The 18,088-nt window shown below is 46.0% G+C and overlaps 1 protein-coding gene and 19 non-coding genes across 20 annotated transcripts; all 20 read left to right on the top strand.

The window, feature by feature from the left end:
* Positions 1 to 1,778: 1,778 nt before the first annotated feature.
* LOC3290141 (adult-specific cuticular protein ACP-20) lies at positions 1,779 to 3,401 on the top strand. The gene is made up of 2 exons (XM_556986.3): positions 1,779 to 1,931; positions 2,361 to 3,401. Exons 1-2 carry the CDS (start codon positions 1,914 to 1,916, stop codon positions 2,946 to 2,948), a joined length of 606 nt encoding a protein of 201 aa, XP_556986.2. The 5' UTR covers positions 1,779 to 1,913; the 3' UTR covers positions 2,949 to 3,401.
* A 304-nt stretch (positions 3,402 to 3,705) lies between these two features.
* Positions 3,706 to 3,778, top strand: Trnav-cac (transfer RNA valine (anticodon CAC)). Its single transcript has one exon. It is a non-coding gene; the product is annotated as a tRNA-Val (tRNA).
* Positions 3,779 to 5,344: 1,566 nt separating this feature from the next.
* Positions 5,345 to 5,417, top strand: Trnav-cac (transfer RNA valine (anticodon CAC)). Its single transcript has one exon. It is a non-coding gene; the product is annotated as a tRNA-Val (tRNA).
* A 161-nt stretch (positions 5,418 to 5,578) lies between these two features.
* Positions 5,579 to 5,651, top strand: Trnav-cac (transfer RNA valine (anticodon CAC)). The gene has a single exon. It is a non-coding gene; the product is annotated as a tRNA-Val (tRNA).
* A 629-nt stretch (positions 5,652 to 6,280) lies between these two features.
* Trnav-cac (transfer RNA valine (anticodon CAC)) lies at positions 6,281 to 6,353 on the top strand. Its single transcript has one exon. It is a non-coding gene; the product is annotated as a tRNA-Val (tRNA).
* Positions 6,354 to 6,748: 395 nt separating this feature from the next.
* On the top strand, positions 6,749 to 6,821 carry Trnav-cac (transfer RNA valine (anticodon CAC)). The gene has a single exon. It is a non-coding gene; the product is annotated as a tRNA-Val (tRNA).
* Positions 6,822 to 6,982: 161 nt separating this feature from the next.
* Positions 6,983 to 7,055, top strand: Trnav-cac (transfer RNA valine (anticodon CAC)). The gene has a single exon. It is a non-coding gene; the product is annotated as a tRNA-Val (tRNA).
* A 157-nt stretch (positions 7,056 to 7,212) lies between these two features.
* Trnav-uac (transfer RNA valine (anticodon UAC)) lies at positions 7,213 to 7,285 on the top strand. The gene has a single exon. It is a non-coding gene; the product is annotated as a tRNA-Val (tRNA).
* A 395-nt stretch (positions 7,286 to 7,680) lies between these two features.
* On the top strand, positions 7,681 to 7,753 carry Trnav-cac (transfer RNA valine (anticodon CAC)). The gene has a single exon. It is a non-coding gene; the product is annotated as a tRNA-Val (tRNA).
* A 395-nt stretch (positions 7,754 to 8,148) lies between these two features.
* On the top strand, positions 8,149 to 8,221 carry Trnav-aac (transfer RNA valine (anticodon AAC)). Its single transcript has one exon. It is a non-coding gene; the product is annotated as a tRNA-Val (tRNA).
* Positions 8,222 to 8,382: 161 nt separating this feature from the next.
* Trnav-cac (transfer RNA valine (anticodon CAC)) lies at positions 8,383 to 8,455 on the top strand. Its single transcript has one exon. It is a non-coding gene; the product is annotated as a tRNA-Val (tRNA).
* A 161-nt stretch (positions 8,456 to 8,616) lies between these two features.
* Trnav-cac (transfer RNA valine (anticodon CAC)) lies at positions 8,617 to 8,689 on the top strand. The gene has a single exon. It is a non-coding gene; the product is annotated as a tRNA-Val (tRNA).
* A 157-nt stretch (positions 8,690 to 8,846) lies between these two features.
* Positions 8,847 to 8,919, top strand: Trnav-aac (transfer RNA valine (anticodon AAC)). The gene has a single exon. It is a non-coding gene; the product is annotated as a tRNA-Val (tRNA).
* Positions 8,920 to 9,782: 863 nt separating this feature from the next.
* On the top strand, positions 9,783 to 9,855 carry Trnav-cac (transfer RNA valine (anticodon CAC)). The gene has a single exon. It is a non-coding gene; the product is annotated as a tRNA-Val (tRNA).
* A 161-nt stretch (positions 9,856 to 10,016) lies between these two features.
* Trnav-cac (transfer RNA valine (anticodon CAC)) lies at positions 10,017 to 10,089 on the top strand. Its single transcript has one exon. It is a non-coding gene; the product is annotated as a tRNA-Val (tRNA).
* Positions 10,090 to 10,246: 157 nt separating this feature from the next.
* Trnav-aac (transfer RNA valine (anticodon AAC)) lies at positions 10,247 to 10,319 on the top strand. The gene has a single exon. It is a non-coding gene; the product is annotated as a tRNA-Val (tRNA).
* A 395-nt stretch (positions 10,320 to 10,714) lies between these two features.
* Positions 10,715 to 10,787, top strand: Trnav-cac (transfer RNA valine (anticodon CAC)). Its single transcript has one exon. It is a non-coding gene; the product is annotated as a tRNA-Val (tRNA).
* A 161-nt stretch (positions 10,788 to 10,948) lies between these two features.
* Positions 10,949 to 11,021, top strand: Trnav-cac (transfer RNA valine (anticodon CAC)). The gene has a single exon. It is a non-coding gene; the product is annotated as a tRNA-Val (tRNA).
* Positions 11,022 to 11,412: 391 nt separating this feature from the next.
* Trnav-aac (transfer RNA valine (anticodon AAC)) lies at positions 11,413 to 11,485 on the top strand. The gene has a single exon. It is a non-coding gene; the product is annotated as a tRNA-Val (tRNA).
* Positions 11,486 to 11,646: 161 nt separating this feature from the next.
* Positions 11,647 to 11,719, top strand: Trnav-cac (transfer RNA valine (anticodon CAC)). The gene has a single exon. It is a non-coding gene; the product is annotated as a tRNA-Val (tRNA).
* Positions 11,720 to 18,088: the final 6,369 nt, after the last annotated feature.

Below are 18,088 nucleotides of genomic sequence, written 5' to 3'. Positions count from 1 at the left end.
TCCCTTTCCTTACCATGGGTACGTTATTAATTAATTTTGAGCCAATTTTATGCTTCTCCTAATTAGGTGCATTGTTGCCCGGTTGGGGCGCTGCGTTTAGGGCTTCTCCGTTTGGTTAACTGCATCGCTTGCCACCCGAAAGGTTGCTTCCGGTCGCCATGAGCTACGGGCGACTTATATCGACAAGCATCGAGCATCTTTCTCGTTTGCAAACATGCGTCCATTCATGAATAACGATAATCAATCTTCAGCTTCACCAGCCTAGGAGGCACAGGATGATAATGCAAAGGTGTACGGCACGTTGCGCATAAACTGCGTAGTAGCGTAACGCTTATAAGCGCTGACGATGTGCTGGAACCGATTGCGGTGGTAAAAAAAAAACTCACACATGAAAAAAAGCCACTGCTTACATCTAATGGCGTGTAATCCGTCCACAATGCTAACACGTGTGTGCGGTTAAATGTGGTTAATTTGGTAGGTATGAAATAATTCACCCGGATTAAGCATTGCTCGAAGCGTTGCTCGATGTAATGGCCGTTTTTGGATTTACGCAGTGGTGAATGATTACTTTTGTGGTTGATTTAGGTGTTTCTTTTATGAATTTTATTTTATCCTTTTTTTTTAGTTTACGTTATTTAAACTGAGTTGTTTTGTGTTTCCTTATCAATTTTATTCAATGTTAATAAGTTTTTTTACTTTTCTTCTTTGAATGCATTGGTTTCATAAAATAATTTAAATATGATTTTGTTTCATTCATTCTTGATTTCATTTCTTCATTTACATTTTGCTAACATTAATTCATTGTTTCAATGCTTCATTTCTAACATTATTATTTCTTCTTTTGTTGCTTCTTAAAGCATGTCTTATTTTATCATCTTTTTTAAAAATTAAAAACAGTTTTTCGTCGTTTTATTTCTTTCATCTTTTTGTTTCGGCAATGTTTCCATTTTTTCGGAAAAGAAACATGATAATAGATCCGTTACTAATAATCGCCCTAATCATTATCAGCTCCTCCGATTCGATCTCTAACTATCGAACCGATATTTTAATCGTTTTCCATATCCCTTGCTCTAAATTGGCAAACCTTCGTGCTGCATTCCGTCAAGCATCATCAAGCGATTGCTATCATTTCGGACGACTCGGTTCATTGTTTTTTTTGTGTGTGTGTATGTTTCATTAAATGTAATCTTCATGTATGCCTCACACGCTCGCTTTTCACGTCACATCACTTCCCTGCCCGGTGGCGGCCGTCGGCTGCGACGCGTTTGTAGCCATGGGTTTTTGCCTCCGTTTCATCGGCACCGGTCGCGCGCACCCGGTCCTTTCTTTTGCACACCGATGCTCTTCGTCGTCGTCGCGGTCGCGATTCGATTTTCCCTACGCTTTTCCAGCATTAAATAATCAAAGTTAACGCGCGCCGTCATGCCGTCGCGCCCTTCTGCCCCCTGCCTGCCGCTCGCGTGTGTGTGTGTGTGTAATTCGCGGCTTTTCTTAAATAACACTTTTTTGTTGTTATTGTTGCTGTAGTGGTAGTTATTTTTACACGCCTTTTGTGGGCTCAAAGCTCCTGCCGGCTGTTGTACCGAGGGAGCGAGGGAAAGGGTTCGTCGTCTGCCTTCCACCGCCCCATCGGCATCGAAATCGTTTGGTTCGGAGCGGGCAGGCCAGTAGTAGTGGTTGGTAGCGGTGGTTTTTAGGGAGCGCTGCAGCAAACTAGCGAAAAACGCATTTTCGGTGCAGCGCGCGTCTATTGTTTCGGGCAGGGTGGTATAAATATTGTGGTGCGCCACCGGGAATGGTACAGTCGAGCAGTGCTTTCCATCGAAGTAAGAAGCAATAGTCAGCTAGATCGACCGCAGTTCGTGCACAGGAAAGTGGGATAAAGAAAAAACCAGTAAATCACAACAGAAACGATGGCTTTTCTATTCAAGGTGGGTTTGATTGATGGTGTGGTGTGCGATTGTATAGTGCAGTGCAGGTCGGCGGGACATTAATGAGCAAGCTAATAGTGCTGTCCACTGCGGGTGATAATGGAGGTCCAGTGGAGCGAAAGTAGTCAAAGTGTACCGCCAGCGTTGCGAGTGAAAGTGATGAACAATGAACTGTATGGTTTGGTTTTGCAACGAAGCGCTCTGCAGATCAGGAAGCTTAATAACGCGCTAGCGATGAATGACGGCACAAACTATAGAATGTGACAGTTGCATCACAGTGCTCACAGTGACCTAATCCCTAGCAAGTGTGGTGAAGAGTTATGCAAATACATGTTTGCCAGCAAGTGCTGAACAAACGTGCCGGCCTGTGCAACGACCGATGATCTTAACCGAGGGTTTCACTGGTGTGCTTTTTTTTTCTTTTTGCAGACCGTTGCCTGCCTGGCGCTGCTGTCAGTCGCTGCCTGCGAGTATGGCGGCGAGGAGGAGCATCACGGACACCACCACAGCGTCGGCTACTCGTACGCCAAGTTCAGCGGACCGGTCAGTGGGCCGGCGCACGAGATCCACGTCGAGGACAAGCACGGGCACGGACACCAGATTGACTACGTTGCGAAGCCGGACTACGTGTTCGAGTACGGCGTGGAGGACCCGAAGAGCAAGGTCTCGCAGAGCCGCAAGGAGCACCGGCACGAGGACGAGCTGCACGGCGAGTACAGCCTGCACCAGCCGGACGGCAAACTGCGCACGGTCAAGTACAGCTCGAACAAGCACAGCGGATTCCAGGCTGAAGTGTTGATCGATGGAAAGCCACTGCACGAGGAGGAGCTGGCCAAGCTGGCCCACGAGGCGGCGTCGCAGAGCGCCCACCAGCACCAGCACCAGCACCAGTTCCACCATCAGCACCAGGACGAGCACAAGGCGTACGGTGGCGCGGAACAGCAGACCTACGGCGGTGAATCGTCCTACGGTGCGGAGGGTGCTGAGGAGGGAGCGCAGGAAGAGTACTACCACTAGGAACGATAAACGGATCGGTGGCAGGCTGTTCAGCAGTGAACGAAACGTTCAGCATTACCACGATACCCCGCAGTAGAGGAAAGAGAAGAAATCCACACCCCTGCTACCGGAAGGTGGTGGGAGTTTGGAATAGAACTGACAAGAATACTCTACTTCCGATGCTTTTTTTTAAACGATGCTTGCTCTAAGCGTTGAACAATGTTCCTAGGCTGATAGACTCTTTCTTTAAGATTATCTCCTGCTTTAACAATTTCACCCATAACTTTGATTTCCTTGTAAGCTTCGGCAGGGTAATTTGGCACCGTAGGTGCAAGGTTGACCAGCAAAAGCAGTTTTACAATGCACATGTACCCTAAAGGGGAATGTTAACTAGTGTAGTAGTTTCGTGTAAAACCAAATGATAAGAGCGACTCTCCCGTGCTGGGAGAAAGGAATAAAAATTATTCAATTGAATTACATTATTTCTTTTTCAAATGATGGATAGATCGCAACAGAACACTGACATGTGGGGGAAACAATAGAGGTTTCCGTGGTGTAGCGGTTATCACATCTGCCTAACACGCAGAAGGCCCCCGGTTCGATCCCGGGCGGAAACAGCAATGACAGCCATGATCGGCATTCGACAAGAAAGTCGATGACTGTTTTATCACAGTTGACATAGAAGATCACAAGCGATTGTGGTGGTTGTGAGATATTATTGTTGCGGTTGGTGTTGATCCATTGGCCCAGAGGTGAAACTGACGAGGAAACAATAGAGGTTTCCGTGGTGTAGCGGTTATCACGTCTGCTTCACACGCAGAAGGCCCCCGGTTCGATCCCGGGCGGAAACAGCAATGACAGTCATGATCAGCATTCGACAAGAAAAGTCGATGACTATTTTATCACAGTCGATATAGAAGATCACAAGCGATTGTGGAGATTGTGTGACAATATTGTTGTGGTTGGTGTTGATCCATTGGCCCAGAGGTGAAGCTGACTAGGAAACAAAAGAGGTTTCCGTGGTGTAGCGGTTATCACATCTGCCTAACACGCAGAAGGCCCCCGGTTCGATCCCGGGCGGAAACAGCAATGTCATGATCAGCATTCGACAAGAAAGTCGATGACTGTTTTATCACAGTTGACATAGAAGATCACAAGCGATTGTGGTGGTTGTGAGATATTATTGTTGCGGTTGGTGTTGATCCCTTGGCCCAGAGGTGAAGCTGACGAGGAAACAATAGAGGTTTCCGTGGTGTAGCGGTTATCACATCTGCCGAACACGCAGAAGGCCCCCGGTTCGATCCCGGGCGGAAACAGCAATGACAGTCATGATCAGCATTCGACAAGAAAGTCGATGACTGTTTTATCACAGTCGATATAGAAGATCACAAGCGATTGTGGTGGTTGTGTGATTGATATTATTGCTGCGGTTGGTGTTGATCCATTGGCCCAGAGGTGAAGCTGACGAGGAAACAATAGAGGTTTCCGTGGTGTAGCGGTTATCACATCTGCCTAACACGCAGAAGGCCCCCGGTTCGATCCCGGGCGGAAACAGCAATGACAGTCATGATCAGCATTCGACAAGAAAGTCGATGACTATTTTATCACAGTCGATATAGAAGATCACAAGCGATTGTGGAGATTGTGTGACAATATTGTTGTGGTTGGTGTTGATCCATTGGCCCAGAGGTGAAACTGACGAGGAAACAATAGAGGTTTCCGTGGTGTAGCGGTTATCACATCTGCCTAACACGCAGAAGGCCCCCGGTTCGATCCCGGGCGGAAACAGCAAAGACAGCCATGATCAGCATTCGACAAGAAAGTCGATGACTGTTTTATCACAGTCGATATAGAAGATCACAAGCGATTGTGATGGTTGTGTGACATTATTTTTGCGGTTGGTGTTGATCCCTTGGCCCAGAGGTGAAGCTGACGAGGAAACAATAGAGGTTTCCGTGGTGTAGCGGTTATCACATCTGCCGAACACGCAGAAGGCCCCCGGTTCGATCCCGGGCGGAAACAGCAAAGACAGCCATGATCAGCATTCGACAAGAAAGTCGATGACTGTTTTATCGCAGTTGACATAGAAGATCACAAGCGATTGTGGTGGTTGTGAGATATTATTGTTGCGGTTGGTGTTGATGCATTGGCCCAGAGGTGAAGTTGACGAGGAAACAATAGAGGTTCCCGTGGTGTAGCGGTTATCACGTCTGCCTAACACGCAGAAGGCCCCCGGTTCGATCCCGGGCGGAAACAGCAAAGACAGCCATGATCGGCATTCGACAAGAAAGTCGATGACTGTTTTATCACAGTTGACATAGAAGATCACAAGCGATTGTGGTGGTTGTGAGATATTATTGTTGCGGTTGGTGTTGATCCATTGGCCCAGAGGTGAAGCTGACGAGGAAACAATAGAGGTTTCCGTGGTGTAGCGGTTATCACGTCTGCTTCACACGCAGAAGGCCCCCGGTTCGATCCCGGGCGGAAACAGCAAAGACAGCCATGATCGGCATTCGACAAGAAAGTCGATGACTGTTTTATCACAGTTGACATAGAAGATCACAAGCGATTGTGGTGGTTGTGAGATATTATTGTTGCGGTTGGTGTTGATCCATTGGCCCAGAGGTGAAGTTTACGTGGAAACAATAGAGGTTTCCGTGGTGTAGCGGTTATCACGTCTGCTTCACACGCAGAAGGCCCCCGGTTCGATCCCGGGCGGAAACAGCAATGACAGTCATGATCAGCATTCGACAAGAAAGTCGATGACTATTTTATCGCAGCTGATATAGAAGATCACAAGTGATTGTGGAGGTTGTGTGACATTATTGTTGCGGTTGGTGTTGATGCATTGGCCCAGAGGTAAAACTGACCAGGAAACAATAGAGGTTTCCGTGGTGTAGCGGTTATCACATCTGCCTAACACGCAGAAGGCCCCCGGTTCGATCCCGGGCGGAAACAGCAATTACAGTCATGATCAGCATTCGACAAGAAAGTCGATGACTGTTTTATCGCAGTTGACATAGAAGATCACAAGCGATTGTGGTGGTTGTGAGATATTATTGTTGCGGTTGGTGTTGATGCATTGGCCCAGAGGTGAAGTTGACGAGGAAACAATAGAGGTTCCCGTGGTGTAGCGGTTATCACGTCTGCCTAACACGCAGAAGGCCCCCGGTTCGATCCCGGGCGGAAACAGCAAAGACAGCCATGATCGGCATTCGACAAGAAAGTCGATGACTGTTTTATCACAGTTGACATAGAAGATCACAAGCGATTGTGGTGGTTGTGAGATATTATTGTTGCGGTTGGTGTTGATCCATTGGCCCAGAGGTGAAGCTGACGAGGAAACAATAGAGGTTTCCGTGGTGTAGCGGTTATCACGTCTGCTTCACACGCAGAAGGCCCCCGGTTCGATCCCGGGCGGAAACAGCAATGACAGTCATGATCAGCATTCGACAAGAAAGTCGATGACTATTTTATCGCAGCTGATATAGAAGATCACAAGGGATTGTGGAGGTTGTGTGACATTTTTGTTGCGGTTGGTGTTGATGCATTGGCCCAGAGGTATAACTGACCAGGAAACAATAGAGGTTTCCGTGGTGTAGCGGTTATCACATCTGCCTAACACGCAGAAGGCCCCCGGTTCGATCCCGGGCGGAAACAGCAATTACAGTCATGATCAGCATTCGACAAGAAAGTCGATGACTATTTTATCGCAGTTGACATAGAAGATCACAAGCGATTGTGATGGTTGTGTGACATTATTGTTGCGGTTGGTGTTGATGCATTGGCCCAGAGGTGAAGCTGACGAGGAAACAATAGAGGTTTCCGTGGTGTAGCGGTTATCACGTCTGCTTCACACGCAGAAGGCCCCCGGTTCGATCCCGGGCGGAAACAGCAATGACAGTCATGATCAGCATTCGACAAGAAAGTCGATGACTATTTTATCGCAGTCGATATAGAAGATCACAAGCGATTGTGATGGTTGTGTGACATTATTTTTGCGGTTGGTGTTGATCCATTGGCCCAGAGGTGAAGCTGACGAGGAAACAAAAGAGGTTTCCGTGGTGTAGCGGTTATCACGTCTGCTTCACACGCAGAAGGCCCCCGGTTCGATCCCGGGCGGAAACAGCAATGTCATGATCAGCATTAGACAAGAAAGTCGATGACTATTTTATCGCAGTTGCCATAGAAGATCACAAGCGGTTGTGATGGTTGTGAGATATTTTTGTTGCGGTTGGTGTTGATCCATTGGCCCAGAGGTGAAGCTGACGAGGAAACAATAGAGGTTTCCGTGGTGTAGCGGTTATCACATCTGCCTTACACGCAGAAGGCCCCCGGTTCGATCCCGGGCGGAAACAGCAATGTCATGATCAGCATTCGACAAGAAAGTCGATGACTATTTTATCGCAGTCGATATAGAAGATCACAAGCGGTTGTGATGGTTGTGAGATATTTTTGTTGCGGTTGGTGTTGATCCATTGGCCCAGAGGTGAAGCTGACGAGGAAACAATAGAGGTTTCCGTGGTGTAGCGGTTATCACATCTGCCTAACACGCAGAAGGCCCCCGGTTCGATCCCGGGCGGAAACAGCAATGACAGTCATGATCAGCATTCGACAAGAAAGTCGATGACTGTTTTATCGCAGTCGATATAGAAGATCACAAGCGATTGTGGTGGTTGTGTGATTGATATTATTGCTGTGGTTGGTGTTGATCCATTGGCCCAGAGGTGAAGCTGACGAGGAAACAATAGAGGTTTCCGTGGTGTAGCGGTTATCACGTCTGCTTCACACGCAGAAGGCCCCCGGTTCGATCCCGGGCGGAAACAGCAATGACAGTCATGATCAGCATTCGACAAGAAAGTCGATGACTATTTTATCGCAGTCGATATAGAAGATCACAAGCGATTGTGATGGTTGTGTGACATTATTTTTGCGGTTGGTGTTGATCCATTGGCCCAGAGGTGAAGCTGACGAGGAAACAATAGAGGTTTCCGTGGTGTAGCGGTTATCACATCTGCCTAACACGCAGAAGGCCCCCGGTTCGATCCCGGGCGGAAACAGCAAAGACAGCCATGATCGGCATTCGACAAGAAAGTCGATGACTATTTTATCGCAGCTGATATAGAAGATCACAAGTTATTGTGGAGGTTGTGTGACATTTTTGTTGCGGTTGGTGTTGATGCATTGGCCCAGAGGTAAAACTGACCAGGAAACAATAGAGGTTTCCGTGGTGTAGCGGTTATCACATCTGCCTAACACGCAGAAGGCCCCCGGTTCGATCCCGGGCGGAAACAGCAATTACAGTCATGATCAGCATTCGACAAGAAAGTCGATGACTATTTTATCGCAGTTGACATAGAAGATCACAAGCGATTGTGATGGTTGTGTGACATTATTGTTGCGGTTGGTGTTGATGCATTGGCCCAGAGGTGAAGCTGACGAGGAAACAATAGAGGTTTCCGTGGTGTAGCGGTTATCACGTCTGCTTCACACGCAGAAGGCCCCCGGTTCGATCCCGGGCGGAAACAGCAATGACAGTCATGATCAGCATTCGACAAGAAAGTCGATGACTATTTTATCGCAGTCGATATAGAAGATCACAAGCGATTGTGATGGTTGTGTGACATTATTTTTGCGGTTGGTGTTGATCCATTGGCCCAGAGGTGAAGCTGACTAGGAAACAATAGAGGTGTCCGTGGTGTAGCGGTTATCACGTCTGCTTCACACGCAGAAGGCCCCCGGTTCGATCCCGGGCGGAAACAGCAATGTCATGATCAGCATTAGACAAGAAAGTCGATGACTATTTTATCGCAGTTGCCATAGAAGATCACAAGCGGTTGTGATGGTTGTGAGATATTTTTGTTGCGGTTGGTGTTGATCCATTGGCCCAGAGGTGAAACTGACGAGGAAACAATAGAGGTTTCCGTGGTGTAGCGGTTATCACATCTGCCTAACACGCAGAAGGCCCCCGGTTCGATCCCGGGCGGAAACAGCAATGACAGTCATGATCAGCATTCGACAAGAAAGTCGATGACTATTTTATCGCAGTCGATATAGAAGATCACAAGCGGTTGTGATGGTTGTGAGATATTTTTGTTGCGGTTGGTGTTGATCCATTGGCCCAGAGGTGAAGCTGACGAGGAAACAATAGAGGTTTCCGTGGTGTAGCAGTTATCACATCTGCCTAACACGCAGAAGGCCCCCGGTTCGATCCCGGGCGGAAACAGCAATGACAGTCATGATCAGCATTCGACAAGAAAGTCGATGACTATTTTATCGCAGTTGCTATAGAAGATCACAAGCGGTTGTGATGGTTGTGAGATATTTTTGTTGCGGTTGGTGTTGATCCATTGGCCCAGAGGTGAAGTTGACGAGGAAACAATAGAGGTTTCCGTGGTGTAGCGGTTATCACGTCTGCTTCACACGCAGAAGGCCCCCGATTCGATCCCGGGCGGAAACAGCAATGACAGTCATGATCAGCATTCGACAAGAAAGTCGATGACTGTTTTATCGCAGTCGATATAGAAGATCACAAGCGATTGTGGAGATTGTGTGACGTTATTGTTGTGGTTGGTGTTGATCCATTGGCCCAGAGGTGAAGCTGACGAGGAAACAATAGAGGTTTCCGTGGTGTAGCAGTTATCACATCTGCCTAACACGCAGAAGGCCCCCGGTTCGATCCCGGGCGGAAACAGCAATGACAGTCATGATCAGCATTCGACAAGAAAGTCGATGACTATTTTATCGCAGTTGCCATAGAAGATCACAAGCGGTTGTGATGGTTGTGAGATATTTTTGTTGCGGTTGGTGTTGATCCATTGGCCCAGAGGTGAAGTTGACGAGGAAACAATAGAGGTTTCCGTGGTGTAGCGGTTATCACGTCTGCTTCACACGCAGAAGGCCCCCGATTCGATCCCGGGCGGAAACAGCAATGACAGTCATGATCAGCATTCGACAAGAAAGTCGATGACTGTTTTATCGCAGTCGATATAGAAGATCACAAGCGATTGTGGAGATTGTGTGACGTTATTGTTGTGGTTGGTGTTGATCCATTGGCCCAGAGGTGAAGCTGACGAGGAAACAATAGAGGTTTCCGTGGTGTAGCGGTTATCACGTCTGCTTCACACGCAGAAGGCCCCCGGTTCGATCCCGGGCGGAAACAGCAATGTCATGATCAGCATTAGACAAGAAAGTCGATGACTATTTTATCGCAGTTGCCATAGAAGATCACAAGCGGTTGTGATGGTTGTGAGATATTTTTGTTGCGGTTGGTGTTGATCCATTGGCCCAGAGGTGAAACTGACGAGGAAACAATAGAGGTTTCCGTGGTGTAGCGGTTATCACATCTGCCTAACACGCAGAAGGCCCCCGGTTCGATCCCGGGCGGAAACAGCAATGACAGTCATGATCAGCATTCGACAAGAAAGTCGATGACTATTTTATCGCAGTCGATATAGAAGATCACAAGCGGTTGTGATGGTTGTGAGATATTTTTGTTGCGGTTGGTGTTGATCCATTGGCCCAGAGGTGAAGCTGACGAGGAAACAATAGAGGTTTCCGTGGTGTAGCAGTTATCACATCTGCCTAACACGCAGAAGGCCCCCGGTTCGATCCCGGGCGGAAACAGCAATGACAGTCATGATCAGCATTCGACAAGAAAGTCGATGACTATTTTATCGCAGTTGCCATAGAAGATCACAAGCGGTTGTGATGGTTGTGAGATATTTTTGTTGCGGTTGGTGTTGATCCATTGGCCCAGAGGTGAAGTTGACGAGGAAACAATAGAGGTTTCCGTGGTGTAGCGGTTATCACGTCTGCTTCACACGCAGAAGGCCCCCGATTCGATCCCGGGCGGAAACAGCAATGACAGTCATGATCAGCATTCGACAAGAAAGTCGATGACTGTTTTATCGCAGTCGATATAGAAGATCACAAGCGATTGTGGAGATTGTGTGACGTTATTGTTGTGGTTGGTGTTGATCCATTGGCCCAGAGGTGAAGCTGACGAGGAAACAATAGAGGTTTCCGTGGTGTAGCGGTTATCACGTCTGCTTCACACGCAGAAGGCCCCCGATTCGATCCCGGGCGGAAACAGCAATGACAGTCATGATCAGCATTCGACAAGAAAGTCGATGACTGTTTTATCGCAGTCGATATAGAAGATCACAAGCGATTGTGGAGATTGTGTGACGTTATTGTTGTGGTTGGTGTTGATCCCTTGGCCCAGAGGTGAAGCTGACTAGGAAACAATAGAGGATTCCGTGGTGTAGCGTTTATCACATCTGCCTAACACGCAGAAGGCCCCTGGTTCGATCCCGGGCGGAAACAGCAATGTCATGATCAGCATTCGACAAGAAAGTCGATGACTATTTTATCGCAGTTGCCATAGAAGATCACAAGCGGTTGTGATGGTTGTGAGATATTTTTGTTGCGGTTGGTGTTGATCCATTGGCCCAGAGGTGAAGTTGACGTGGAAACAATAGAGGTTTCCGTGGTGTAGCGGTTATCACATCTGCCTAACACGCAGAAGGCCCCCGGTTCGATCCCGGGCGGAAACAGCAATGACAGTCATGATCAGCATTCGACAAGAAAGTCGATGACTGTTTTATCACAGTCGATATAGAAGATCACAAGCGATTGTGATGGTTGTGTGACATTATTTTTGCGGTTGGTGTTGATCCATTGGCCCAGAGGTGAAGCTGACGAGGAAACAATAGAGGTTTCCGTGGTGTAGCGGTTATCACGTCTGCTTCACACGCAGAAGGCCCCCGGTTCGATCCCGGGCGGAAACAGCAATGACAGTCATGATCAGCATTCGACAAGAAAGTCGATGACTGTTTTATTGCAGTCGATATAGAAGATCAGAAGCTGTTGTTGTTATTGTTACGTTCGGTATTGTTTATGATGTTTTGTGTGAACTTGTTTTGTTTATCGAATGCGACCTGAATCGTAGAGAAAAATGGGTTATCTTATAATTTGCTGATTTAAGTTATTAAGTGTGTTATTAATTTAATGCTATTACTGTTGCTCTCTTATTTAGTTGTTTCTATTAGGGTTAAAGCTTATGATTTTATTCACCATCACCTTGGAAAGCCTAAATTTATGCAATTCGATTTGAGCTTTGTGTTCGCCATGAAAATCGACTAGCTCACTATGAAAGTTCAATTACGACTAGTATCAAAAGCTTTGCCTCTGTCTTGCTAAACCCCCTTTCACAGATCACCTAGAAGTTTCACATCGTTTTTCTCGATCATTGCGCAGAGATTTGCATTCCATTTGGGGAGAGCTGTTGGGTAAAATTGCGTTCATTTAAGTCACGATGCAATGAGCACCAGTCAGCCGTTCTAGCCAAAAATGGTCCCAAGCGTCGGATACGATACCGTGCAGCACCTATCGGATGTCCATCTTTGATTAGCTAAATGCCGGTGACGGTACAGGCGCTAATTAACGGCTCCAAAGGCGGAAGATTTTGTGTTGAACTGAGCAAGCATTTTAATCGCTATTTCCATCGGTATCCTATCTTCATTGGGTCGTTAATTAATTTAAATGATCTGATTAACCGCACACAGCAACCCCGGGCAGGGTTTCGCCAAGCATTGGACCAAACGGGTAGTTTCGTTTTCGACGAAAAGAATTGCGTTAAATCAACGTATCAACAGTTGCGCTGGTCAGAAGCAAAAAGTGAATCACTTATCGCGCTTTTCCCTGTTACTGCAATCGTCCATGGTGGATCGCCGCGGGGGGACCGCTAGTAATGCGATGCGAGCGGAGATAGCTACCGGTTGATCAAGATACCGGCTGGATACGACCGTTTTTGTACATTACAATTTACCGTCCCGCAGCCGCAGGAGAATCGCAATTCGGCAGCATTCATTCTGGGTGGCAACGGTCGCCTTTACGGGAAGGAGCACCACCGCCGCCCAAGCAAATCAAGCTGATCGCGCCAGCAAACGATCGGGCGCACGAATAAGGCAGTAATTAGTGTTTGACTGGCTGGTTATTATTATTTCGCAAGCCGTCGCAGTACGTTCGGCGAGCAGGTCGCAATTTTGCACATCGCACCTTTGCGTGCATATGGGCGAACAAATAAATAAAGGGAAAAAGGTGCATACGCGAGAGCAGGCACAACAATAATTGGCACGTAGTGAATTGATTTATAATTTTAAAAGTACACGGTAGAGAGCTAGCCACTCGGTAGGCACGACACGTCTCTAACGCTTTGGGTTAGCGCGTAGAGTAAGATTATGTTTTACCTATGCGTTTAATGACACACAAATGTATTAGTGTAAGCAATATTAATACTGTTGTAAAGGTTATTTTATACTTAAAAGTATAATAAAACAAATCTATCAATGCATTGGAGAGATATCTTTTTGATCGATGCAGGTGGCTATAAATAGAAAAAAAAACGTTTGACTATTTTAGATTGACCTACATTTAGACAGTTGTTAATTTGTATGGAAGAACATATCGCTGATCATGCCCCACGGTCAGTAGTAATTGATAGGTTAGAAAATGTTTGAGATATGTACAGCAACATCGTCATTAGAAGGTAACTTAATACTGTAACACGTAAAGTGTTGGATTTTGCATATGTGTAGTTCACATTGATGAAAATCGTTTGGTTTGGTGAAGTCTAATGTCAACCACATTCCATAGAGCTTAGGTTGAAAACAAAACTAATATACATAAAATATTGCACTGATATAATGCGTTGGCACGCATCGGGCACTGATTTATTATGACTTAATTAGAGCAAGATCTCCTCCCTCCACCTCTGCCAGCATTAGTTGACTGGTCGAACCGGCAGCAGCAGCAGCAGCAACAGCATCAACAAAACCAGCAGCAGAGAAAGGATGTTGCACGCAATTGCGATTTTATTCGCATTAATATAATTAGTAAAAGCTGTCACTCTCAAGCTCGAGTCGCAATGCCAAAGACACTGACAGGGCAGGCGGAGAGGATAAACAGTGTTTTTTTTGTGTGTGAGTGCAGCACTGCAAACACCAGGAAAGCAGAACTCACTGTCGTGAGTATGGATAGAGGCTAGTGAAAAACTCTTCGAACGGGACCAAAACTTCCCTCCCTTAGGCCCAACATTGCCCACACACGTTTGGCACAAGGAGCACACTTAGAATTCGGGGTGAGGTCGCGGGGCGTACAGAGTTCGTTATGTAATGTGGTCGCGGGTGACCGGTTCCCGGTGGTCGACAGCAAACGAAGCAGCGACGGCCGACGATCGACCACGATCGACACCACGTGGAATGCTAGCTATGGGCGCCCTGGCACGCCTGGCGTGGATGGGGTGGATCGGAATTATTGATCGTGTGGACGTGGTGTGTGGAGAAGGAAAACATTCTCGAAACATTTTCGCGGCGCATAACAGTGTTTACTAATTGCATGTTGGTATATTTAGTTAAAGAGAATGGAAATTCATTTCTGTCGGTGCATTTGGGAGCAAATATTCTGTGAATATTCTGTTATTTTGGTCAACTGAGGTAAAGGTTTTGGAGAATTCAGGTATATGGCAATCGTTATCTTAAATCGATAATGTAAAACAGAACTTTTGAGAAATAGAATAAGAGTTTTGAGATCATTAGTTTAGAAAGCTGTAACATTGGACATTTTTATTTTGAAGTTTTGAAGGTAGTTCTCGAGCATAATATAGAATGTTTATTTTCTGAGAAGTTAACGTATTACATCCTTGTGTGAAGCTTGTGATAATTGAATAGATTCAACAGCAACGAACATCCTACACTTATCCCTGGATTCTAATAACTTCTAATAACATCTGGCGTAGACATTTAAATCGTTAGTCTAACCTTCAACGAAGTTCTAAACCTGATTTTTGACCATTTGAATAACAAGCGGCTCACCGCTCAGCTGCTCTTCCGTCAGTACATAATTAATATATTTGACGTTAATGTTTTCCTTCACCAAGAAAGATGAATTCTTTCGTAGCAAAAAAAAGAAAGAAACATCTCTTCCAACCTTACTGCATAGCACCATCACCAGCAGCTCTATGGGAACGGCATCAGTTGATTTATGATGCTCAATGCGCTACATGATTAACTCAGCAGCCTCATCGCAAGTATCAATCATCACTGCATCAAGCGGTCCGGTTAGGGTTCGCTCACTTAATGTTTGCAATTTTGTAGCACAAAAACTTGCCCCTACAGCATGTCTCTCACTCTGTGTGTGAGTTTGTATTTTTTATCGAATACTTTTTTTTTCTCTCTCGCAGACTACATTGCAGAAGAAGTGTTCAAATGCATTGGGAATAGAAAAACAAAGTTAAGCTGCTCAACCACATTGGGAAGAAAAATCCTCATTACAAAAATTCTGTCACTGGCACTGAATACTAAGAGCCGTGGCAGCGGTGGCCACAGTGTCGCGATCCAAATTGGAAGGCCAACCGGGTCGAACCCGCTCGTTTGTGACCAACCACGGGCAATGGAATCCGTGGGCGGTGCGTTTGTGATGATGCTGACGATGATGCTGCTGCCGCTGCTGCCGTTGATGACGATGATGATGAAGTTAACAACCGATCAGCCGATGTGATGTATAGGGTTTGAGCTTTTTTTGCTCTTCTCCGGTTTTGTGTATCAGTTTTTTTTCTAGCATTACCTGATGCAGTTTCGATATTGGTCATTAGCAGGACCCTTTTATGTGTATTTGCTTCGGAAGCAACTTTGCAGCCGGCAGTGCACTTTGGAGAGCAGCACACTGCATCGCGAAAAATTCCTTTTTTTGGGTACGCGTGTCCATTTTGCTGATCAGTGAATCTGCGAATGCCAGCGGATTCGCTGCCTTCGCTCCAGCTATTTCCATTTACCGATTCATTAGCCTGGTTTCTCGAAGCGGTACAATGTCATGGTAGCGAGTGTAGGGGGTTGAGGCATAGTTTTTGCACTTTCGTTCGCCAGCAAACTTCCCTTTGCTGTGCAAAGAGCAGCGCTTAAAACCGGTGCAATCGCGCTGCTTAAGGGCTTTACGCGCAGCAATATTCTATCCTAACTCTGCGATCGTTCGCCGATCGGTCGTTCGAGGAAACGTCTCACACATGCGGTAGGTCTAGCTCACTCTCTATTTCTTTGTCCCTTTCGCTCTTGGTGATGGTGGCCCACTGCCCGACTGCACGAGTAACCTGACCCATTTTTGTGCCACCCGTCCAGTACACCCCATGTGCAACCCCAAAAGTGTGGGCTGGTGGGCGCAAGAGCGAAGAAAACTTGAGCCCCCCATGCACGAGATCGAGCAGACACACGGATACGGCTTATGCAATGTCCGCCCGCGTGACACTGTCACCGCATGCGTTTGTCTGTGTATGTGTGTGTGTGTGTGAGTCGCCTGCAGGCCCTTTTGCAGTGTCGGTCCGCGCGCTCGAGCGGCAGACAGCAAGGGGTCAGTTCGATTCGTTCGTTGATGGATTTTTGAAGCGGAAAGCTCCCCGGCGCGGGCTCGTAGGTCTTCCCAATCGGTTTGAGTGTTCTTTTATTTAGTTGACTGTTTAAAGCTCCCCTCCGCCCGTTGCTACCGATCAGCTGTTTTACCGACAGAGACTCAAGACGTAAACTCGTGTGTGAGTGTGTGTGTGTGAGTGTTCGAATTGTCATAAAATCGAAAATTATAGATCATCTTACATGCGGAGGGGAAACCGCGCGTTCGTTTGATGGAGGGGCCCCACGGTTTGGGGTTTGGACAGTGACGCACGGCGCCCGGTCGTCCGTTTGGCATGGCGGAGCGTGATGATTGCAACACCCGTCAGTCTTGGGAGCGATGCTGCACCTAGGCCGCTGTCGTGCCGGCGATGTGTTTTGGGATAAGCGTCATTATTTTTCGATCATTTGCAATAATTAGGCTGGAAGATTGGAAGCAGTGAAGAAGTTGGCAAAGTACTGGTGAAGATGTGGTAGATGAAGAGCATAGTAAGTGGTGAGGAATATTCATAAGAAGTATTTGTAATAAACAGCATACTAAAGGAATATTATTATAAAAATAAAAAAGAGCTCAAATCTCTTAATTATTGCTTAGAGATTAACTGGAAATATATATTATTCGAAAAATAGAATAAAATTTAACCGAAATAATAGAAACATTATTCTACAATTTTGTAAGGTTGTTTTTATGGATAGCGGTTGTTGATGATTGAACCCATTGATTCAATGTAATTTTGCTATACCAACAAAAAATATCAATACGATATCAAATCAATGAAATAGAAGACTCCTTCGAACCTCTAAATTTTGTATAAAAAATCGTATAATATGAACTACTGTTAATTAATTTTATAATTGTACGAGTTGAATTCACGAAGCGCACACAAACCACAAAAATCACATAAAAAAAAACAAAAAAAAAAAAACTAAAAACGGCTTGCGTCAAGACAAACAGCGAGCCAAAATTGATGCCTTAGCAGCAAGAATTGAGACATGTTGCCAAAAATTGGAACCTTCAACCCAAAAATTAGGGACGAACTTTAACGGCAACGGCTGTATTATTATTGTCACGCAACCGGATGGTTAAACCTCTGTTATGCGGGCTTGGGATTTGATCTCGTCTGGTATTCTAATAATGATGATCCTGAACGGTATAAATCATGACATTTTAAATCCAATTTCTACTTCAAAAAGCCTAGCCAGTCAAAAAGTGGTTTGTTGTTTACACATTAAATGCAGCTCCGTAGAACTTGACCTTCATTTCAAATTATGAACTAATGGACTTCTCATGATTTAGTTCTTAAGGCACTTCTTAACATATAATTAAAATCTTCAGCTCATATGCTTCTTAGCTGTTCATACTCTCGTTTTGCAGAACTTCTGTAATTATTAATGCAATAAATTTTCCATAACACCTGCTTTTGGCCAACACAACACAATCAATATCACTTTTATACATTTGCTAATAGTAAGCACAGTAACCTTATGCCCTTAAACCAACGAAGACCCGTTCCACTTGTACAGCCAACTGATTGCCCCTAGGAGCGCGCATGATTGATATGATCCCTGTAATACAAGCGTACCTTTTTAATGAAGCACCTTTAAGGGAGGGGTTATTCTGCTTAACACCAATCCGAGCCGTATAACATACTGCTGACCGATTAGTGACAAGCGAACGCCGTCCTAGAGCATCATATTTCTACCAACATGCGGCTAACATGA

The sequence above is a fragment of the Anopheles gambiae genome, chromosome 2 (assembly GCF_943734735.2).
Source record: "Anopheles gambiae chromosome 2, idAnoGambNW_F1_1, whole genome shotgun sequence".
Taxonomy (NCBI): domain Eukaryota; kingdom Metazoa; phylum Arthropoda; class Insecta; order Diptera; family Culicidae; genus Anopheles; species Anopheles gambiae.
The sequence above is the reverse complement of the archived record's forward strand: the minus strand, read 5'-3'. Positions and strand labels throughout refer to the sequence as shown.